A 23,328-nucleotide genomic window follows, 5' to 3' on the forward strand; every position below is an offset into this window, starting at 1 on the left:
CAAGGTGAACCTTTTCATTTCCCGAACAATTCGTCACACGTATGCGTCACTTCAAATTGGTGCTTTGCGAACACTTATAGAGGATGCGTCCTTCTTTGCCATTCTTTCCTTTTTTTTTCCTCCCCTTAAAATGGACATATGCTACATTGCACGCGTTGTGCCTACACGGTGCCGTGTTGTTAATTACGTGGCCCAACCCCCAGTTTACGAAAATATTTTTACGAGGGAAACGAAGGGCAAAAAAAAAAAAAATTTCGCCAAATGGTAAGCCTATATAAAAACTTCTACCGTTGCATAAAAGCGGAAATTTTTAATTTTCTCATAAGAAAGGTTCGCGGGAAAGGAAAAATATAACAGCATGCCACTTTTCCGCGCATATTTTTATACTTTTCTCTATTTGCAAAACTGGCAAATTTGCAGCAAAGAATAAGTTTAAAGCCGTTTTTTTATTAGAAAACTTCTGCTAATTTGTGAAGTTTTTTTTTTTCTCATCAATGGGATGAGTTCTTGTGGAACAACCATTTAAGATAATGCTGCTCATACCCACTGCTGCATGACGCGGAAAATACGCATGGAAGTATGCACAGATAGTGGTACCTGCCCTCACGCCCATGCGCATGCCCGTATGAGATGCCTTCGCATGACGTACTAAACTTCCATCCGAGAGTACCAAAACCTTATAAAACGTAGGAGCTAAAGCAAAAGTGAGAGCAACAACATGGTGACGGCGAAAAAGGGGAAAAAATTCAAACGGGGGGTAAAAAAAGAAGGCAGCAAAAATACAAAAGCAAAGGAGAGTAAACCAAAGACTGCAAAGCAACATGAAGAAGAAATTGTCCAAAAAACAAACATAATTGCAATTAAGAAAAGTGGAATGAACTCCGTCTTCAAATCACTATGTCGAGATTTAGCTGAAGTGTTCTCCCCATATTCGGTAACTATATACATAAACAAATTAAAAAATTTGACCGAATTGAAGAAAAAACTCAAGGAGTTATGCTATAAATATACAATTAGCATACACATAAGCAACCAAAAATTGATGTATAATATTACGAGCAATTACACCAAGCTGACTTTAACATTTATCATTCACAGTTTCACCAATGCATCCGTGGTTAGGTCTAAAAGTCCAAAATTTGCATTTCACAATTTCAACAAATTTAAGCCTTTACTCATTTTGAAAAATTTCAATAATTGTGCAAATCCAGAGATGCTAAATTATTTAATCATTACACAAAATATACTGAAAAATTTGTTCCCCAATATAAATCTCAGAGCGGACGGCGAGCACAAACCTAAGAGAGTCATGCTATACAGTTACAACAGCGCCGATGAAACTATCTACTTTCGCCAGTATGTAACAAATTTAAGACAAAGATCGGTTAAGGAAATAATAAATGATGCGTACCGTAATGATGACCTGGGGGAGTATAACAACATGTACAATTTTTTATCCAACCAAATGGACCTGAATAGTGCTAAAAAGGAGGAAGAAAACGAAATGGTGGAAGTAGGACCACGCGTTAGCTTCAAGATTTTTAAAATTGTCGATCAGGACAAAGGTACGCAAAAATTTTCTCCATTCACGCGGAGAGAAAAGTTGGCGCTTCGAGAGAAAATGCCGCATATAAGCGCTGTGTCAGCTGTTTACCCAAAAGGGGGGTGTCAGACGCCGTACACACTTTATTGTTGTACCCCTATGTTGGCAAATATGCGCATAAGTGCATAGATTGCGAAATGCAAAATGTTTGTTGCTTCCCCTTTCTTTTTTTTCAGTTATATACTCGATGACAAATCAGAAGTGATCCTTCAGATGGCAAGAAAAGGCAACTTCCCATTTTGCGCAACCTACCCCTGAATGATTCTGTGGACCACTGAGGACTTTACTGCGCGTATGCATAGTGTAGCACGCGAATTGGCGCAGTGAGGGATGTAGCCGTGTAAGCTATGTTTTTGCAGTGTTGTGTACTTTTTTTTTTATTTTTTAACATTATGACGCTTTGGGCTGACCCGTTCAGGCGTTTAAGAATTTGGTTGTAAAAATATGCCAACATGGAGCCCTTAAAAAGGCTAGTTGGGGAATTTTTTTTTTTTTTATGCTTCAGTTTTCCCATTTTGGCTAGCTAAAAAAATAGAAAAAATGGGAAGCGGCACAAAATATGTAAATGTGAGAATTCACTTATGTGTGCAAGAAGGTATGAATGGTTACATCCGTGCATGTAGACAATTTTGTACACGCCAAGTAGCACACAAACCTTATGCGATTCTGTTGCTCATTTTATCCTTCTATTTTTTCATTTGTTGTTTGTCACCCTTGGCATTTTTGTTTTTTCGTATGATGTCGTTTTGCACCCCTTTAATTTTTCTCACAGATTTTACATATGTTATGGTGCATAGTTAACATGCATGAGTTTTTTTTTTTTTTTTTGTTGTCCGGTCAATACCCCCACTTTATCTTTAAACAACCGGCATTGACACTGCTATCAGTGTAAACCGGTTTGGTTGTCGAAACAAAACGAGAGCATGTATATCGCTTGCAACTGGTCCAGTTAACAACTCTCAAGTTGCACCATCGTATCGTGTCGCATATTTCAACCCATGAGCTTCCTTTTGCGCGTTGGTTTGCTCATAATTTGGAAAATTTAAGCCGTTTCTTAGAAAATAGAAGGAGTCCGAAAAAGACCTTTTGTGTGCAGCGGCTAGCCCGGACCTCACCTTTATTTTGAACATTCATGCTCGGTTGAATAAGAATTAGGGAAAAAATAAGCTCGTTAAGTTACCCCGTTAAATAGCCCTGTTAATAACCCTATTAAGCAACCCTGCTAAGTATCCCTGTTAAGCAACCTCGCTGAGGCATTTTTTTTACATGCCAAAGCACACACCTTCGCAAATATGGGGCTGAAATGCTACGCCATTTGCGCGTGCGCACTGATGCTTCGCCTGTCGGTGGGCTGCATTTCAAAAAGTGAAGACCTGTTTAACCCTCGTTTATACACTCATAATGTTGACACCTCAGAAAAGGAACACTTAATAAATTACCTAGGAATGACGTACGACATTATTAGGGGAAACCCGTTGGGAGATCCTCTATACGCGGTAGACATGGGGTATAGAAGGTATGTCCTAAGGAATAAGCTAAGCACAGGGAATGACAAGGAAGGTGAAGAAAGTGAGCACTCTTTAAGAGAGGATCAAAGGGGGCATCAGGATAGCTTGTCTTACACAGCCTCCAAGCGGACGAACGTGAAATGCTCGAGCGGTAAGGAGATACACATAATTAACGGATTAGAAGACATCAATAAGGAATATAAAAGTTACAAATCGGAAGACCAGTATGATATTCACCCTTTTAATGCATCCAATTATTACAAGATGCTGGTCGGAAGAATTAACAAGGGAGATTCCATAATCCTGAAGAAGGAAATTTGTGTAAAGTATTTGGTCTCTTTATCGGAAAGAAGAGACGATATGTTGGAGCCGTTCTTTCTAAACATGTTGGATGAACTCGGGAAGAATTACCAAAATATCGGGGGGGACAAGTACAAATGCGATCTGCAATCTTACAGGAATAATAAATATAGCGAAGACTGCCTTAAAACGGTTACGCCCTGGATGACCTTCTTCAATTTGTATGGAACGCACTTCATATCGGGGGTTTACTACGGAGGGAGGGTGATAAATAATTTGTTCATAGAGAATGACTACGTCACAAAGGGTGATAGAAAGATTCGACTGTACACGAAACGGTTGAACCCATTTCGCGGTGCGAGAAGAGGAGGGCACCACCGTGGTATTTTGTTCTTCGGCTCGGTTATATCGAGTGAAAAAGTCAGGCATATAGCTGAACGAATCGTCATGGTGGAAGGGGGTGGCGAAGCCGAAGTGTCATCCCCCGCGCAAACCGGTGAAGACAATCCTCACAGAAGAAAAAACGGAATAACAAACATTTCGCACAAGGAATGGAAAAATTCTATCAAAGGAAGTTCTGCAAAGCCTTTAAAGCTAATTTTGATACCCTTCTCCGATTTTATAGCATCGGCTGATGGAAGACATGCGTACTATAAGGCCTTGGAGTTCTACTCAAATTTGACTTATGCTACCTACAATCCATACCCCTTTCAGTTGAACCGAAGCGAACAGGATCTGTACAAGATGCACATAAAGAGGTGGAACCAATATATAGACAAAAATACAAATTTCAATGTTACGCCTAAGTGTAAGACGGGGGAGAAAATCCTCAGCGGGTTCATCATTACAAATAAGAAAAGGCTTTACGATGATAATAACGTGATGCACGTGTGTCCACTATCTGGAGAATGTTCCAGTGGCATAAACATCGAATCAGACAAAAGTTTTGAATTCGGATGGGTTCTATGTAGTCGCGAAAACCTGCAAGAAATACACCAGATGAAAAAGCTAGTTCAGGGGAATAGTACCATAATTACATGTCCCTCGAAGATGAAAATAGGATTTGGTTTTTCCTTAACAATGCAGAAGGGCGTCCACACGAGCATGAACATCGAACCGTGTAGAAGCAATGTAGCGTCTTGTGGGCTTCCCCCCAAGGTGGGTGAAAATTCGCACGGATTTCTTTGGGTTAACTGTCTGCCTAGTAATAAGCGGCTACTACTGGAAACGTTGGAGTCCAAATCGTTTAGCAAAAAAATGCACTTAAATGACAATACCTTGGTTAGGTTGGAGTGCTCGCGGGGGAAGTTTATCATTGCGGGGTTCGCAGTCGATTACACTGCGTCGAGTATGGATGATTATCTGATATGTCCCGTCGGAAGTTCCGCCTGCGAGTTGAAGATTCGCGTTCAGCAGGTGCGTAGCCAGGAGGTGCACGTCCCGATCATTTTCATCGTCTGTTCGTCGCTCTAGAAGTGGTGGGGGAAGGCGACGCGGTGTGCCGTTATGCGTTTAGTATACAATGGACTGCTTCCCGTTTCGCTGATCATCTTAGATGATATTTTCTGTAATGTCTTTTTTTTTTTTTTTACTTTTTTCTTCTCGATTTTTTGCCCTGTTTCGTTGCCGGTACTCACATGATGTTCGTAACTTCTTGCTGCACAAGTGATCGTGTGGAAGTTTCGCTTGTGTGCTCGCGATGTTTCTCCGTATGATCGTTTTTTTTTTTCCTTCCTTTTGCATTGCTTGGTTGGAATTTTCCCCCGTATGAGGCAGGGAACAATCCTCAATGACCACGTCGACTGTACATTGCGTGGTAACTAAACCCGATTGATACCCCCCTCGACTTGAAGACGCTAGCGTGTATGTAAGTACCATGGGCACCCATTTGTTAACCCGATTTGTTAACTACATTTATTAACCCCATTAGTTAACCCCATTTGTGCGCGTTTTTGACGTGTTTTATGCAGCTTTCCCTCTCCTAAATTTTGCACAGCGCACACAAAACGGAGTAAATCCATCTTCGCAGTTTTGCAATTGTCCCTTTTCCAATGGGCCGTCTTGCACTCTGCTGGGTGCACAAATACTCAGCTGCGGGAAGGAAATGTTACGCGTAGACAACGCTGGAGGGGCCTCTGCAATACCTCGCGCTCCTAGTCGGGTCAATCGCGTCAATCTCTTCAGTTGCCTCTTTTCCCACGCTGGGGGAACACACAGAAGGGCTGCATCCTTGAGGTGCCAAAACGGGGTACCTCATTTTCCTCATTCGCTGGGAATCACCGAAATGGTGAATCCTTTCCACACATGGGAGAAACAAAAGGGGCTACAGAAGAAAGAAAAAAAAAGAAAGAAGCATTACTGACAGGGTATATCTGTTTCGGGGAAAGAAAGCCGTTTCACTTATTGCATTACTTGTTGATCGACTGCTCCAGCTGGGTGAACTACACTATAGTTGACGTTGCATTGGGGGAAATGCGCAATCGACGTTAAATTTTTTTTTTTCTTTTTTGTGTGACGATTTAACTGTAGGTAGATTCACTGTAAGGAGAAAATAATCGGAGGGCAGCACCAAACTTTTCGCAGCCCCTAACCCTAATGGAAGAAATTACAAATATGTGATGAAGCACCAAGCGACCCATACTTTCTGTTCATGAGGAAACTTTCAGGTCCGAGTAAGTCTGTGGAGATACTCCACTGATGCTTAACGCTACGCTGCACAGGCAGTAATTCTTCGCACCAGTGGGAGCATTCTTCGGAGCATACTCCCTTGTGAGCATATGCCTGCAAGTGGTAGGATTCTTTTCACTTACCTTTTTTCCCATGCGCAGTTGTGTGAGGTTAAGGGAGGTAGTCAAGGGGTGCCACGCGGTTGGCCGCTTTAAGATCCCATTTGGCTTCATTTGATGTGTATAATATCTGTGTAAGGGATCACGTTGGGGGGGAGGTGCGCATATACAGATGGAGCTACTCATGCGGCTACTCATGGAGCTACCCATGCAGATACACATGTGTATTGTGCCCCCCCAGTGAGGAAGCAGAAGGGGGAAAGCCCCAAACAACGTGGAGGAACTGCTGCCTGGGTTCTGCTTAACAATGGCCTCCGCGAGAAAGAGCCCAGCCTTGGTCGTTTACAGATGGCTACGTAGTGTTGGCGTGTCCAGTTGGGGGAGGCACATAAGTGATGCCGCAAGACCGTGTGGCGTGTGCACTACGGCCCCCCGCACAAACGCAATAGGCGGAAGAACGGAACGCGCAGCTTCACGCAATTCAACGGATGGAAATCCCACTGAGGAAGTGTCCCCCCTGTCAAGAAAAGCGACCAAACTGCAGAAGCACATGGCGCTTGAAAGTGCCAACAAAGTAATGCTGTCCAAACTGAACCTACAAATTGAGCAACTGGATTGTAAGCAATTGATGAGATACAAAAATGTAAAAAATGTCATCATGCTGAAAGAGAAGGAAGAAGTCTTATCATATCTAAATAGCTACCTTCTTCGTAACAACAAGGCCAAATACTACATCTTAAGTGTCCTCATGTTTCGCATTGTCTCGAGGATGAGTAGCTATCAAGTGAAGGAGTTAATATATGTCTTACACGCCTACAAGGAAAATAACTTTCTGACCCCCTTCCTAATGGTACACATTATGATCAGACTGAGTAGCGAGGGAACATCCCCCAAAATGACACTAAATGAATTTCTCCTCCTTGTGGACACCTTGACAGTACCGCTAATAATGCCAAATTGCTTCGAAGAAATGATCCAGCAGTTCATTTGCAAAAATGTGGAAGCGTTTAAATGTAGTGACTACTTTGCCGTTGCATATTTTCTGGCGAGGAACAATTTACGCAACGAATCTGTTTTCAATTTCATCGCCGAGTTTTACAGAAATGTGGCAAGTGCAGAGAAGTTGCAAAAGGAGGAACGTAATCACTTTGCTCATTACGAAGGTGCGTTCAACAAGGGAGAAGCCAAGAGGGGACTAAGCACAATGGATACGTTCCTACCAAATGGGAAGTTAACCCATTTAGGAAAAGACATCCATAAGCATATTTTTATTTTATCAAAATATTGTTATAACGATATAAGTCTGTGTAAGAATCTCTTCAGCGTGGCAATTGCGCGAGGGGGATCTTTGCGACCGCTGGAAATAAGCTCCATTTTGAAATCGTTGCAAAATATGAGCTACTACAACAGTTGTTTATTTGAAGTGTTGGTTGGCAATATTAGGAAGAATTTAAGTCAGTACAAAACGAGTACCCTGATGGACTGCTTAAATAGCTTGTCTTATTTCAACCATGTGGATGATAGGTTGCTCACCAAATTGTTAGTCACCCTGCCGCGAACGATCTCGACATATACTGCCAACGATTTCACCAAGCTGATATTTTTTATAAACAATTTTACGCCATTCTCAAGTTATTTTATTCTCTTCGCAAATAAGCACATTTTACTTTTTGCGTCAAGTCTTAGTATGCTCCATTTGGTAACCCTTTTGAAAATTTTCGCTCACCAGAATTTGATAAGCCATCCAATTCTTCACTTGTTAAATGTTAAGTTGGAGAAATTCATTTCGTCTCACTCGTCGGAGAGCTCTTCGCAAGGCACTTTCATGGGTGAATCGCATCTACAGACCACCAAGCAGGTAACCTTGAGGAACCTCTATGAAATTATTCACATTACAAACTTCATGTCAGTGAGGTACCCCCAACTGACGCATAACTGTTTGGAGAGCATGTTCGTCCTTCAAAGTGGATACAAAAATATGCACCCGGAAGAAGTCAAATGTATGACCTACTGTTGCTGCTACTTCGTGCTGATTAATGACAACTATGGGGAGGCTTCTGCCACCCGGCTTCACAAGTGTATAAGCGATTTTTTTTCCTTTCTGGATTTATCCTTGATTGGGGGAACCGAGGATGAAGAATCGAAATGGTACGAAGAGAAGGGGGATGCCCTCACTAAGGGGCACACCCACTCGAAAAAGAGTTACAATTTATCACCCCAGGGGGACTGGATCAATGCATCGATCGAAAAAAGTGTTACAACGACGTACCGGGAACCAGATGGCAAAAAAGACAACACGGACGAAGTGAAAAACGGAATGGGGGTAGACATCTACGTGATGATCATACGAACGTTCCTCACCGAGTGGATATATCACCGCTCAAGAGACCAAGTGGAAAATTTTTACAACTTGTGCGGGGAACATATGAAGCGCCTTTTTTTCGACGAAATTGACGCGGTGAGGGAGTCCCACCATAACGACGGTATAAACGCGCTTAAGAAGTTGTTTCCCCTGATGTATTATCCACATGTGAATAAAGCGCTCTTGAAGCATGTCCAAATGAACCGATATTTTCTGTCCACCTATTTTGTGGGGCCCGCTCGGGAGGAGAAAAGCCAACTTAGCCAAAGTGAACACATCAGGAGAGAATTTTCGTATCACCAAAAATCGCTAAACGAAATGTACCAAGTTTTGAAAGACCTACCTCAAACGGATTACAAGTTTAAGCTTGTTAAAAATGCCAAGGGCAATTCTGTTTTTCTTTACATTCACTACATATTTGCGAAACGTACTCAGAGGAGAGGCAAAGTAGCCATCTTATTTGGAACCCAAAATTACTACTACACCACGGTGGGAGAATTGTACACTGGCCTGAATCCCCCTTCCGCGACCAACCTGCTTAAAGAGAAGCGCCTGACGAAGGTGGCCATAGCACAGCTGCAGTACTTCAAGCTCTTTTTTGACAGGGTATATTTGGTGCCGGCCCACATATGGGAAAATATACATCCAGGGGAGAAAAGGCGCTTTTTTGTTACCTTGCTGGATTTGTAAAAAAGCGGAGTGGCCATTTCGAGAGGGGGAGCGGATCCTATTTAATTGTTTCCACCCCTTCGCGCGTAATCGAACTGGTTGTAAAGACGCACACACAGCTAGCCATTTTGACGTGCATAAGCGTGTGCAATTTTTTTTTTTTTTATTAACAGTCAGAATATATTTTTTTGGCTAGCTGCTTTTTTCCCTAAAGTAGACGCCATATAAGGCAACGTTCTGTGCACTCAATTTAGCGAGGCATTTTTTTTTTCTTTCTCTCCAAGTTAAGGGGAAAGTTCTATATAAATGGAAATTACATTTTTTTGGTTGACACATTTTATTTTGTTTGTTTTTTAATTCATTTTTTTTGTTTCATTTTTTACGCCATGTTCGAGTTAATATAACTGGGGATACCAAGCGTGTCTGTCCCCGTCTTGCCGTTGTAACTGTTGAATGCTCCATGTTATAGTTTTTTTGAAGTATATTTTATCACGTTTTAATTTTAACCTGTTATGGGGTAGCCTTTTTGTGGGCGTTCATCACTTTTACTCTATTATTTGCTTTACTTCTACGCACACGGGGGTAAGCCTCCTCAGCTCTCTCAATGTTGTGACAAAAAGCGCTTTCAAAATGATTAACCATTTGTCGACGAAACGGTTATGTGTGTGGGTCTTTTTGCTCCTCACCTTGTGTAGAGACCGAAAGAGCGGCGTCAGTGGGAAAAGCGAGAGGATCAGCACCCCCAACAACCGGAGTGACCCCAACAAGCCCAGTTACCCCATCGACCGCGGTACGGATGAACCGTTCAGCAAGTACATAGGGAAGGGGTACGACATCCTGTTCGGCTACCCACTGCCAAACAACGAGCTTGTGGAAGACCCAGGATTTAGAAAAGAAATATTTGACACGAGAAATTCTCTGGACATCATCAGCCAAATTGCCTGTCATCGAGACGAATATTTCAGCTTCCTCGAAGGGATCAATAATGTTACTCACTTAGCCATGGATAATATAAACGTTGAAGATTTGAATACCAGTATAATTCCCTTTTCTGCCTCCATGCCATACAGAAACTACTTTTCCGAATTAGAAATAGGAAGAAAGAAATACCTAGTTGCACAGAACAGCTGTGTGCACAAATACGTAACGTACAACTTAAGAGATTCCACTACGCATATTAGTAGAGAGTTCTTACGGGAGACAGAGAAATTGCCCATTTTGGAAAAGAAGGCGAATGAACAGGAATGCCTGGATAGGAGTGACCTGCACAGTGCTACGAACGAACAGTGCGCAGGAAGCATAAAAACGTGGATTGATTTTTTCCAGAAATATGGAACCCACTTAGTTGTGTCTGCGCACTTTGGGGGGCGATCCTTTAACTCGTTGGAAGTTTCTGGGCGCACGATGGAAGAGGCGAAGATATACAGCTATAAGTACGCCCTCGGGAACGTCCCCAACTTGGACGTATTTAAGGCGGTATGGCTGCTGCAGCGGGGTCCCAAACGGGGGGGTACAGAAGGAAGCGTAGATAGCGCTGGAGACCATATTTTTAAGCAGCAGCATAACCAGCTAACTGATGATCCGCTTAACGAGCCTCCCCCCACGCGGGAGGACGCCCTGGGCGAGAAACCCCCCAGCCTGGACATCCGCGGGGGAAACCAAACGTACGACGGGTGGAACCAACTGACGTACACAGTCTGGAAGGAATCAATTTATACCAACCTGCTTCCAGTTCACCTAGACTTAATTTCATTGAGCTCCTTCATGCGTATGGAAAAAAAGGAATCATACGATAAGGCGCTGATTTACTACAACAGCCTCTACGGCATGGACAAGGAAAAGTACTACCTCTCACAAGACATTACAGATGTGCTCGCTGATGGGAAGCAAATAACAGGATCGGCCAAAGGTTCGCTCGTTTTAAGTTGCCCTGTTGGATATGTTAAGAGTACTGGGTTTATCCTCACCTATGACACGTCCGAGAGGGCAAAGGGGGATAGAGCCAAGGGAAGAGACGCAACCAAGAGGAGAGGAGCATCGAAGGGAAGAGACGCAGCCAAGGGAAGAGAAGCAGCTAAGGGAAGAGACGCAGCCGATGGAAAAGACACAACCAACGGAAGAGACGCAGCGAAGATCCGTGTGTACCCCTGCCTCAACAAGGCAGAGTACGACATTTCATGCTCCCACATAAATGAAAGCGATTCTGTTATTTCCTTCGGATGGCTCTATTGCGTGAAGTACAGTTTTGTGAAATTCGAAACGTTTCATGCAAATGGGGGTGACGCATCAGGGGAAACATCGCTAGAGGGTAAGTGCTCAGAGGGAAGTAGCATAGCCTTCGGGTTTAAGATGAAGTTGGAAAAAGATAAAAATTTTTCCAGCGTGAAAGTGAAGGCATGCCCCGTCGGTGAATCCAAATGTGCAATTAGTCATACCAAGGCCAATTCTGATTACCTACTGTGGGGGTTCTGCGCCCCGCTATCGTTTCACAGCACGAGCTCATTGCAGGTGACATACATTGAAGAGTCGAAAGCGATGACAGATGTGCAGGGTGTTTGTTCGGATGTTCACAAAAATAAATACGATAACATATTCCTCGGGTTTTCCTTCTCCTTTGACAATGAAATGGGGCGTATTGACGTGTCTCCTTGCCCGATGAAGACCAAGTACTGTGTCCACAAAGTGGGCGGAAGGGGGGCGAAGAGGTACGCGGGCATGTTCCTGCTATGCAGGAATGACGGTGGCACCCGGAGGAAGTTTTCTTCTCCCACGAGGTTGGCGCTGTGAGGAAGGAGGGGTATGTGTTGGGGAGCACAACAACTCGCTTTTTAGATGTGACTGTGGACGCCAGTTAATTATGCAATGAGATAGAACACGGAGATTTGCTCTGTGCGCATTTTTGTTGCTTCCCAAACTGGGCGACACATTACGCGGCAGGAAGAAAATTTTCAGTTTCTTTTCCACGCAAATACGTTCTTGTGTATCATTTTGGCTTCTCCCCGTTTGCGCGTCGGGATGATTATTCTACGTCGCTGTACATCGCCACACAACTTGGTCCTTTTGCGCTTTTATTTTTTGCCTTTCATTTTGCATAACGCGCTGCATGAATTTTGCGGCGGTGGCGATAGCGGCTGCTACGGAGGCCGCATCAGTGGCAGCGCCTTGTTTTCATTTTTTCCTGTCCACCTGCATGATAACGTCTGATCTGCGTTGTCTTGTAAAGTTTTCAAAAATCGTCACCGCTGTGTGTGCAGCCTTCCTGTGTGAGGGGTTCTCAACTGTGTCGGGAAAATTTCGGTGCGCGCCTCTGTAGGGGGATGCCTTCACCGTGGTGTCGTTCATTTAAGCCTTGATGAGGATCGCGTATGCGCCTGTTACGTGAGCACTATGTGATGTTATCCGTTGGTTAATGCAGCTTGACCGTGTGGAAGGGAAATAAACCTGGATTGGCGGAACCTCTTTTTCAGGTGGTGGAACCTTAGAGAAGCGGAGAATACGCCTCTCGATTTTGCTACCCCGGGGGAAAGACTTCACAAAAAGAAGCGGCCAAAAAGAGGGAGGCAGAAGAAAGGGCGGCAAAAAGGCACGTTCATTTTCCCACTCGCCACATCCCTTGGAGGTGGGATCCCCCCGAGCGGCAATTTTTTTCTTTTTTTTTGCATTTGTTTTGCTTTAAAAAAAAAAAAAGCAAAAGAAAAAAGGAACCATTAACCATTCGGACAAAGGAATACAATTTCATTTTTGCACATCACTGTAGACCTTTTTTTTTTTTCTTTATCGCAAAATAGTCATTTCCCTTTATGTAGAGGTCCACCTACATGTTGGCATAAGCCCATAGAAGTCTACGACGTTTCTCAAGGCAGGACAAAATCTATTTTACTTCATCGGCGGGGCGTGTCCTCTGTGTGACATCGACGTATTACACGCTCGAGGTGTCAACATGTACGTTCTTTTTAATGATCAACCGAAGAAGGGGGAAGGAGGAGGAAGACGACGACGAGAAGGAGAAGAAGAAGAAATTTCCAACCAAGAAGGAATGCACAATAGGCAAAGGAATTCCTCATCGGAAAATGTAACCTCCGCTATGCCCGAGAATTAGCGCCCAAAGAGGGACACCATCGGGGAAAGCACATCATACACCGTTTCTTTTTTAATGTGGCTCCCATGTCAGTCCTAACGGGCAACCTTCTCAATTTTCCCTGTCTGGAAAATTGTTCCCCCTTTTGCCTCAGGAAAATACACTATCCTCCAAATATTTCAGGAAAGAAAATAGGCGATTCAAGCACAATATGGTAAAAACGGCAAGAGGGGAGAGGCAAACATGGGAAAAAAAGGCGTGGATCATGTCATGAGAAAACGGGCTGCATAAAGAAATAAACGCACGCATCTGTGATGCACCCACGTGAAAGGATCGTTAGGCCACCTCATTTCGCCAGAGTTGCACATTCGTACCTTCTACATATCCTTCGTAGAACATCCTAGATAAACGTAAGCCCCCGTTGGTGGGGGTAGGGAACGCACCTGAACAGGTTAGACAGGAAAAAAAAAATATATATATATGTGTTACATGGGAACATAATTACCTCCTTGCCAAAAATGAGACAACTAAACATAAATTCCCCTCTCGCATGACAGAAGATTGACCTACCAAGTGAAAGGCAGAACGAACTGGACATTTTAAAAGAAAAGGTAGGGATTGTTTCTTCTCAAATGTAGACTTAACGAAAATGAGTAGCATCGTTTTAGGTCTCCCAACCACATAACACCGATTACACATGGCTTTCCTTTCTGTTCAGAAAAATATCGAACCAACGGGTATCATCATAGCGTGCTGTATAGGAACCGATTTCGTAAGATAAAATTGAGAGCTACTTTATGTGACCTGCGTGGGGTCGTTAAAGTGGTCGGTAGAGACACACCGATAAGAGAAGGAGTGATCACCTGTCGCGCGAAATTATATGTAAATGCTTTTATAACTATCGCTCTGTTCGCTCTTTTCCCTTTTTCGTCCCCCCTTGGCAGCGTTTTTCAACATTCATTAAAGACTTTAAAACGCACAACATAAACGACGGATTTATCAAGTAAAGGGGAGAAAACTTCTCACTCGCTGGTGCGTGGTTGCTTTTTCGCGAAGGAACAGACAGTAGACGCATATCAGTTGGGCACACCGTGTGGAAGGCACCTATACAGGTGTCCTCATGATTCCTTCCTCCCGTGATAGAATTAGTGAACACATTTTTCCTTCCCTTCCCCAACTGCAGAATAAAGAAGGTGTACAGTGAAGTCATCTTTTGTTCCGCCTTTTCGCAAAAGAAGACTTTTTTTCTTTTTCGCTTTGGGTGTATCGTGCTGTGGGATTTCAGCATAAAGGAGAAGGAGGTAACGCCGGGGCAGTGGCAGGGAGCCAGCTGCAGAGGGGGAAAGAAACGGAAAAGACGCAAAAAAATCGCAAAAAAAACGGAAACAAATCGGAAAAAAGAAAAACCCAAAACAATCTCAAAGAAATCGCAAAGAAATCACAAAAAAATGGCAAAAAAAAGAATTAATGTGTAATTATAAAAATGACAAAATGGGTAGGACGCCCCTCTGTGCATAACACCACACTGGGGCAAGTTCTCCCAAGGCACATTCGCCTGAATGCTATCCCTTTCCCGATGTTCTACCCTCCCTCGCTCAGATCCTATTTATCAACCTGAAGGATTACCTCAGTGAGGCGTACACCGAAAACGACAATGAGCTGGACAGCATGTTCTACATTATGAACAAAGCAGATGATTCGAATGATAACCAAAGTGCCAAGAACGTCGAGAGGTGTTCCTTCAAAATAAAGAATGACATTATTTATATTTACACTAACGACATATTTGAGAAGTTAAGTTATTCGTATGCCTTCTCTCAGGTTAAGCGGCTCGCCGCCATGGTGCCGCGCCTGCAGGACTGTCCTTTGATTGGGCGCACAGTTTTGCAGTTGTAGAGCTTCCCAACCTTTGAGCCAAACCCCAATCCTAACGGCTTTCCGCGTACCGCTACCCCCCCCTCAGAGCGTAAAACTGTCCTACTTCGAAAAGGTGGTAGACGATACCATCGATAAGACAAAGAGCATCCCAGGTAATTTCCAGCTGGGAAGCGCAAGCGCCAACTCGGTGTGTATGTCCCACTGTTTTGTCACATCATGAGAAGGAGCCCCTCCAAAAGGTTACATACATTTGTGAGCACCTCTCCTGTGAGTAATAAGCACAGCGCTGCAAATTCTCCACCTGACGACTTCTTATAGAATGTCTAGCGAGAACCGGAAAGATTCAACTAAAGAAGAATGACATAAGCAAGAAAATCGGCGAACTGTTTGTTAACAGATTTTATATTAATATGAACACGGATATGTTGGACACCCCAGGTGAGGATCGCCACTCCCGTTGGAGAGAACCCACAGAGAGAGGCAGCACGAAAGAAGGGAAATCCAAAAAAGGAAGGCAATTGCGACGGATCATTTGAACGAAGCAAGTGATTCCCCACACATGTGTATCTACACACGCACACGTCTTTCCTGCTTGCGAAATAGCCATAAGTCGGAGTAAAACAAAATGAGCACCTTCCTATTTATGCCCCCTTAAGAAATATTTTGGGACCACGACGACTTTACCGAAACGTACGAGCACTTTAGAAAATATCTGGATATCTCCAAAAGGGTCGAAATTTTGAATCATAGGTAAGAGGGTCTTTTCCCAATTGGAGAGACGGCGTGGCCGTGCAGAGGGAACCCCCTTTGGATGAGCACATGGTGTAGTCCTCACGTCATAGAAAAATTTGACCCTTTCGTTCCTTGGCACCTCTCTCTACGCAGGTTAGATATAATTAAAGACCTGTACGATATGCTGCAAAACGAGTTAACCATTCAGGTTGGGCCTTTACAAAAAGAGACATAGGTGGATGCATGTTCGTTTTGTGTGTATTCATTTCTTTGGCTATGCCCCACCATCATCCGCGCCCCCTATCTTCATATTCCTTCCAGCACGGATACAAACTCGAATGGATTGTGATATATCTCATATGCATAGAAGTCATCATAGACATTGTCTGGACAATCATCATCAAGGGTGTTTTCAAGTGGGGCTGATTTGGTCCTTCCCGTTGTTCGCGTTAATTAATTTTTTTTTTTTTCTTTTCCCTTTATCCTTCTCTTTACGACCAATTACATTACCACGATAGTGCCTTTCCCTCCAAAAAAGAAAAAAAAAACCCTCTGCTCATGCCCCATTTGTGTCTTTTTGTCCTGCGCAACTTGTCCAATTTTGTTAATTACTCATTTTACCATTTTTAATATGCTTAAGGTGAAAATTTTAAAGACGTCCGCTTTTAAAAAAACGGTTAAAACAAATGAAAAGTTCAAGAATAAAAAAAAAAAAAAACAGAAAAAGCTAGCTGGCTAGCTAATTGATCCAAGTTCATATGAAATGCAAATGAAAAATGTTGAAGTGAAATCATAAGATAAGGGAAAGACAAAGGGGCGAAACAGGCTAATGGCAGTGGATAAACACGCCAATGACAAAGTGGTGACATAAAACAATTAGAAAGCGAAACGGCAACAGGAGTTTATGTCCGCCCCCTTCCATGTAAAAAAGGAAGGCTCGTGTGCACGCGCCTACCCGTCTATGTGGGGGCAAACACAACAACACGACAATTTAACTTAGCTGTGCCGACGGAGCTTTACCCAAAGTGCCGCGCTTTCCTAACACACAAAAAAAAGAGACAGAGAGAGAAAGAGAAAGAGAGAGGAAGAAATGCAGGGTTAAACGTTGAGTCTTACTCGACTCCCTATGCAGCCATATTGTGCATACATACGTACGTGCGTGCTTAGGTGTGTGTCTGCATGATGTACCCGGGGGGGAAGGGGGTAATTATAACCCCGTGTCGTTCTCGAAACGGGCCCCTCTCTCGGTAATGAGCTTTCCCCATTTATGCGGAATAATCCGACTATTCTTCAGCTCACTTCTTGCACTGCCACGTTTCAATCCATAGCGCATGTTGACTGCTCATTCGCAGTCCTACACACAGACACATACGTCGCAGTGAAATAAAAAAAAAAAAAAAAGGAAAAACAAAGGAACGCTTTTTTACACCTCTATCCTTCCACATAGTGTACATTTAATGCCAAGTAAAAATATAATCATTTTTAATTTCCTCTGCTGTTCAGTTTTTGCATTCCCGCTTTGGAATTTTGCCCCTTTTCTGCACTGATACTTTTGGCAGTGTTTTCTCTTCTTGGTGCGTTCCCCCTCTTTGGAGTGGATTCCTTCTTCGGCGTCGGTTCCTTCTTCGGCGTCGGTTCCTTCTTCGGCGTCGGTTCCTTCTTCAGCGTCGGTTCCTTCTTCAGCGTCGGTTCCTTCTTTAGCGTCGGTTCCTTCTTCAGCGTCGGTTCCTTCACGCTGTTCTCTCTCTTGATTGCGCTTTCGCTCCTCGAAACACTATTGCTCTTCGCAACACTGTTGCTTTTCACAACATTTCCGCTCATGGCGCCAGTTTCGCCTTCCCCATCATCTTCACCGTCGTCATCGTCCTCTGAGTCTGCTTTCTCCGCCTTCTTCTCTTTGTAAACGTAGCAAACGGGCACGAAGTAGTCGATTCGACAGTTATCTACCAGCTCGGATTCTTTCAGTGTGAGGAAGTTGTTCAGCGGCGCGCCCTTGTACAGAAGGACGATGTTCTCCACCGGGATGCTGCAATGTTTGTGTGTGTGTCGGGGGGGAAGCGGGTAAAGTGAAGCGACATGTGGATGCGAAGACACACTTGCGCACACACAAGTGGGTATTGTTACGCAAATGTGACGAGGTGTCTCCACTTGCATAAGTGTAACCTGTCCATGGATAGATACGTAGAATATTGGACAGACAAACATATAGAGAGACAGATAGACATACAAACAGACTTGTTCGGTAGGAGAAATGAGCCCCCTTCCTCCTTGGTCCTCTTTTTTTTTTCTTTTTTTTTTTTTTTTTCTTACGAAATGGACTCATCGGTAAGGTTGTATATTCTCTGCTTCAACACGCGAACTTCACACGTGTCGATTATTTTTATTTTGATTGTTTGTCTGCAGCAGAAGGACCAAAAGGGAATGCACCGGCTAGTTCCGGATCCACAGGATTGTAATGTCCTCACATTAATGGTAATGAGCTTGGCCAAATATAACTCCAATTTTATCGTTTTTCTATTCGATTTATTGTAAGTTGAAAGCTTCTCATCCAATTTGCATTCGACTCTTGCAAAGTAGAGTACTAAGGAGGAATTATCATAGGTGTAATTTTTTTTTACTTTAATTTTGTTAATTATTTCACTTATTTTCATTTCATTGCTTATGTCACTGAGCTGATATGTGGATGACTCCTTGTTGACAAAATCGTTCACCGTTATGAGGATGTCCTTGGCGCCTACCGTTACGTACATTGTGTCTGCGAGGGGTTGAATCGAACTTGGTGGTAATCAGGCGAGTGGAGGAGGGGCGACGGAAAAATAAGGGCACTTCAAAAGGGGGCGTGTAAGAACGGTGCTCTTGATGGACAGCTCCACGCGTGTGTGGGGGGGTCTACATATTTGGAGGCGTACACGTGGGAGAGGAATGAATACGGGGCAGACAGGTGAACAAACAAGCACCAAACAGATGGATGAACAAACGGACATACAAGCACACGAATGAGATACAGACAAACGGATAAGTAATAGGCCAAACAAACACACGATTGACAGACAGAACAAACGAGACGACTTCTTTATACGTGCAGTTTATCGCAGCACGAGGGCTTCAGGCAAGGGAAAGGAATCCTTCCTTTGTTCACGCGCACGCCGCATCCTATACAGGTGTGTGAACATGCATCAAATGGAGTAGACGTCGGCACACATTGGTGCAGAGACATCAAGTGGCGCACATGGATGGGCAGGAGGCAGGGGGGGGAAAATATTTAACTTATTAACTGCTTCACGACATTAAGAAAATTTTCGTTGTGTGTTTTTCTTCTTTCATTCGTCTCCGTCATCATCATTGCGTTTGAATTGATATTGAACACAAAGCGGGGGGTGCAGAGCAGCGCATGAAGAAATAACACACCAGCCTATGCAACATTGCAATTGCAAATCGTGACAATTTCACAGCTTCAACGAGTGAACGAGTGAAAGAGCCTACTTATTCGCGTAGACAAAGTGCGGAAGTGCCAGGAGAAAAAAGGAAGCATGTGTTGCCAACTGGAGGTCTTTTTTCTTTTTTTTTTTTCGTCTTCCTTTTAAATGCTTAAAAAGGAATGAAACGATTTTGTTTTATTCTTGTGAAAATTTTGCCACACGCGTAAAAGATTGTGAGCAAAATGGCTGCACCTTTTTTTTTTTTTTTGCAAAACTTCACGTGCCAAAATGGTGTATTAGAATGGCAACTCTTTGCGCGGGCATAAGTTGTGCTCTTAGATTTGAGGTAACAATATGCTTCGATGGATTTTCTTTTTCTCATTTGATGTGATCACCTCTCGTTTAGCAATCCTCCAAGAGGGAGTCAGGATGATGGGGAAGAAAACTGTATGCACAGACACGGAGTGTCGTGTGGCACGGGCCAAGTCGGCTATGCAGGAGGAAACATAAAGTGGCGTAAGTCAAACGCAACGAATGGACATTTGGAGGCGCCCCTTGCTGCGTCATGTGCATACCGCAAAGAGAACGAAGCGAAGGTGGAGGCAACAGTAAAGGCCAAATACGCGCACCCATGCGGGAGGCATCACGAACGTTACACGACGCACACACATAAAACTTGCCCATGCGAACTTCCCTGCGCGCAGTTGTTACACAGCAATGAACATTTAAGAGGAAGAAGAAAAATTTATATGAGGTGGGATTTTGCCGAGGGATGCCCCTGTGCACCTCACTGGGTAACTCGCCCCTCCCCCTACCTACCTGCGTCCGTGCGCCTGTGTACATCTTTCTGATGCGTTTTGAGAAGGGTCTACTCGTCGCGCGGGAGGGAAAGCTCACGATGGGCGAAAAGAAGGGCAGCTAACGAAGTGGCAACGGATGCGGAAGAAAACACCGTCGCGCAGGCCGCCAAACGGAGGAAGCACCATTCCGAATTATTTTCCAAGAAGTAGTGATTCAATCATAGTACCTTGGTTGGCGGCGCTCTAGTTGGTAGCACGCTCCTTGACGAAGGCGAGCACTTCTTGCGTCTCCCACCCCGCCGGCGCCAAATGGAAAATAACAGATGACAAATGAAAAATGCCAAATGTCAAATGCCAAATGTCAAATGCCAAATGTCAAATGCCAAATGTCAAATGCCAAATGTCAAATGCCAAATGACAAGTGCCAAATGACAAATAACAAATGCCAAATGATAAATGCTACCTAGGGTGCAACTCACGCGGAACAACTGCACCACACCGGACAGCTCCACCACACGGAACAGCGGACCGCATGATACGTGTGAGGGGGAGGTTCCTAAACTGGAACTCAACGCAGCATTTGTTTGGTCTGTTGGTGCAGCACGACAGATGGTTACTTCGCCAAGACGATGTTGTTGTCGCCGGGGGCGCACGTTCGCAAACTCAGCATGGGTAAAAAAAAAAAAAATACACACACATAGAAACATATATACGCATACACACAGACATACATATACGCGCATGCACACACACATATATCTACACAGCCTTCACTGTGCTCTGCGTCAGAAGCCGTGCCTCTGCAGGGAACGGCCGTAGTAAGCCAGCGCCTGCCTCACAGACGCATCGCTGTAATCAAAAAATTCGTAGACCTCCGCGTTGGACAAAACCCAAGGTTGAATACCGTCCTTGTTAAAAGGGTGAATAACATCATACAAAAAAAAAAGGGAACTCAAATAATCCTTTAAAAAGTGCAGGAGATTTTCTTTCTGTACGGACTCCCCATTCTGATATCGTGTAAGTGTATAAGCCAAATAATCAGTGAGTCCTATTCTTAAGGATAGAACCACGTCGACTTGTGTGTCGTTAAAAGAAGCTTCGAAAATGTCATTGCATATTGGTTGGACATACAAAGGGATGCTCTTCTCTATTAACTGCTTTATGGTATTTATTGATTGCTGATCCTTCACAGCAGAGTTTGTGAGAAAATGATTCATAAGCGAAAGTGCCGTTTCTGTATCTCCTTCGGGTTGCTCTTGGCTGCCAGGGAAGTCATCCCTCTTTACTTCTTCCAGGGTAGAATTAAGAATTGAAAATTTCGTTCTCGTCTTCTGTGTTGGGGTGTTTGCCGAAAGGTTGCTTTCGCTTTCGCCCACTGGGGAGTATAACCCCCCCAACTGTGTAACGAAACAAGTGACACGTTTTCTAATTTGCGTGACGACACATTTCACCTTCTTGCACAAGGAAGGAAGGACTCGTTTTAACTGCATCACGCTTATTTCTTTCACTTGGGTGAAGAAAACAAAAAAAACGTAGCATACCCACTGGAATGTTTTCCCCTTTTCTTCGAATAACCTTTTTTTGTCAAAATCGACAATTTTTTTTATTAATTCTTCCACCGTTTTATTGTACATGGGATGACGCACTGCATCTGTTACTACCTGCCCTTCTGAAGTGATGTTTCTTCCTTCCGCTGCGTCGATGAGCTTGTTGTGTGCGTCCGATTTGTTCACGAACTTTAGATGCAGCGTGGGGGGTGTTTGTGGGGGGCCACACCTCGCGACGGTGAATTGGTGCACACCCCCGTTGAAAAGGTTAGCGCCGTTGCGCCGGTCAGCCACGTCATCGCCACCACGGCTATTACTGCTATTATCGCCATCACCGCCAATACAGCCAATAGCGCGAACCCCCCCTTCGGAGGGGCTCATCAAGAACCCGCACCTCTGCAGCCCACCCGCCAACTCATCGAAAAAGACAGAATCGAAAAGGCACTCAGCCACATAGATACTGACATGTGCCACTTTGTGCTCATACAGGCACACAGCAATGTTCACGAGGTAGGTCGAAAGTTTTTTCTCCCGCTGTAGTATAATAACGTCTCTCTTTTTTAAAACAATATAAACATGCTTTGGCGTTTTCACAGTTCGTTCTTTTGGATGGGATGTGGTAGATCTTCGTCGCTTAAAAAAGTTGGCGACTCTTTGGAGAATATGTTCACCGGTACAGTGTATCTTCCGATCGGACCACTTGCATGAGGTGTAGATTCTGTTGATCCCTTTCTTAATAAGTGTTTTGAGTCGGCACAGGTGCCAGTTTATCGGTCGACACTTTTGCAGCTCCTCCTTTGCCCTCCTGACCAGGAAGTATAATGACAACAGCACCGATATAAGCACGTAGGTTAACACGAGGATAAGGTACCGAGCTGCGTTCTTCCCATTTTGTTTTCCACGTCCGCTTTTAATCATTTTTGGGGGCGGCCGCGCATGGCTTGCCCGTTCGTCGCTTCGTGTTTCTTGGTTTGCTTTTCTACACTGGCATCGCTTGGTGTGCCTTTCTGCGCTCTAGTTACTTTCTTTTTCCTCCTATTTCTGCTTCTCCTTTTTTGCGGTGGGCCAGATTAGACTTCCCTTTCTTCACTCGAGTGCATTTTCGCGCCTGATCTGCCCCTGGCCCATTTTGCGAAGCCGTCCCAAACCACGTCTGCAAAGCGGGGTGAATTCGCATACGCGACGCGGGGCTAAGACACCGATGGAAACGCCGGTGGACACATCAATGGAGACATCCCTGCTCCTCTGTACCTAACCTCTTCCTACGCGATGAAGTAGCCACCACCCCGCGACGGATGTCTTACCCTTCACCAGCTTCTCCCTAGAAAAGAAATGAGAAAAATTGTTCCAACCCCCATATAGAAGGAAGCATCGATTATTTTGACCAGAGTGCTCTCATGGTATGACTGCTGCTAGTTTGCAGCGCCCCCCAGTGTTAGCGACCGAACGAGATGTTAGAGACGACTGTTCTTGTAGTTCCACCACACACACCTTGGCGAAACGGGAGGAATAAAAAAAGTGAGAAAATGTGGGCTGGCCCTCTTTTTCCCAAAACTGCCTAACTCGTTTGTAATTCCAATCTGCGAAATTTAACTTTTTTTTTTTTCCTGCATATATCATTTAAAAAAAAAAAGTTCCTTTGTTTA

At 44.1% G+C, this 23,328-nt stretch overlaps 7 protein-coding genes across 7 annotated transcripts; 5 read left to right on the forward strand and 2 right to left on the reverse strand.

The window, feature by feature from the left end:
- Positions 1–718: 718 nt before the first annotated feature.
- Positions 719–1,808, forward strand: C922_02600 (hypothetical protein; the record flags this gene model as incomplete). The annotated part of the gene is made up of 2 exons (XM_008818199.1): positions 719–1,565; positions 1,780–1,808. 2 exons carry the CDS (start codon positions 719–721, stop codon positions 1,806–1,808), a joined length of 876 nt encoding a protein of 291 aa, XP_008816421.1.
- A 1,087-nt stretch (positions 1,809–2,895) lies between these two features.
- Positions 2,896–4,884, forward strand: C922_02601 (hypothetical protein; the record flags this gene model as incomplete). The annotated part of the gene is made up of 1 exon (XM_008818200.1): positions 2,896–4,884. One exon carries the CDS (start codon positions 2,896–2,898, stop codon positions 4,882–4,884), a length of 1,989 nt encoding a protein of 662 aa, XP_008816422.1.
- A 1,863-nt stretch (positions 4,885–6,747) lies between these two features.
- Positions 6,748–9,249, forward strand: C922_02602 (hypothetical protein; the record flags this gene model as incomplete). Its single annotated transcript, XM_008818201.1, has 1 exon — positions 6,748–9,249. The coding sequence occupies one exon, from the start codon at positions 6,748–6,750 to the stop codon at positions 9,247–9,249; it is 2,502 nt and encodes an 833-aa protein (XP_008816423.1).
- A 609-nt stretch (positions 9,250–9,858) lies between these two features.
- On the forward strand, positions 9,859–12,015 carry C922_02603 (hypothetical protein; the record flags this gene model as incomplete). Its single annotated transcript, XM_008818202.1, has 1 exon — positions 9,859–12,015. The coding sequence occupies one exon, from the start codon at positions 9,859–9,861 to the stop codon at positions 12,013–12,015; it is 2,157 nt and encodes a 718-aa protein (XP_008816424.1).
- Positions 12,016–13,168: 1,153 nt separating this feature from the next.
- C922_02604 (hypothetical protein) lies at positions 13,169–16,342 on the forward strand (the record flags this gene model as incomplete). Its single annotated transcript, XM_008818203.1, has 13 exons — positions 13,169–13,300; positions 13,461–13,520; positions 13,701–13,757; positions 13,864–13,917; positions 14,025–14,078; positions 14,251–14,309; positions 14,490–14,607; positions 14,906–15,127; positions 15,270–15,336; positions 15,503–15,622; positions 15,841–15,934; positions 16,070–16,124; positions 16,238–16,342. 13 exons carry the CDS (start codon positions 13,169–13,171, stop codon positions 16,340–16,342), a joined length of 1,197 nt encoding a protein of 398 aa, XP_008816425.1.
- Positions 16,343–17,398: 1,056 nt separating this feature from the next.
- C922_02605 (hypothetical protein) lies at positions 17,399–18,666 on the reverse strand (the record flags this gene model as incomplete). Its single annotated transcript, XM_008818204.1, has 2 exons — positions 17,399–17,942; positions 18,227–18,666. The coding sequence occupies 2 exons, from the start codon at positions 18,664–18,666 to the stop codon at positions 17,399–17,401; spliced, it is 984 nt and encodes a 327-aa protein (XP_008816426.1).
- A 2,254-nt stretch (positions 18,667–20,920) lies between these two features.
- C922_02606 (hypothetical protein) lies at positions 20,921–22,600 on the reverse strand (the record flags this gene model as incomplete). Its single annotated transcript, XM_008818205.1, has 1 exon — positions 20,921–22,600. The coding sequence occupies one exon, from the start codon at positions 22,598–22,600 to the stop codon at positions 20,921–20,923; it is 1,680 nt and encodes a 559-aa protein (XP_008816427.1).
- Between the last annotated feature and the right edge of the window lie 728 nt (positions 22,601–23,328).

This window comes from Plasmodium inui (assembly GCF_000524495.1).
Source record: "Plasmodium inui San Antonio 1 unplaced genomic scaffold supercont1.9, whole genome shotgun sequence".
NCBI lineage: Eukaryota > Apicomplexa > Aconoidasida > Haemosporida > Plasmodiidae > Plasmodium > Plasmodium inui.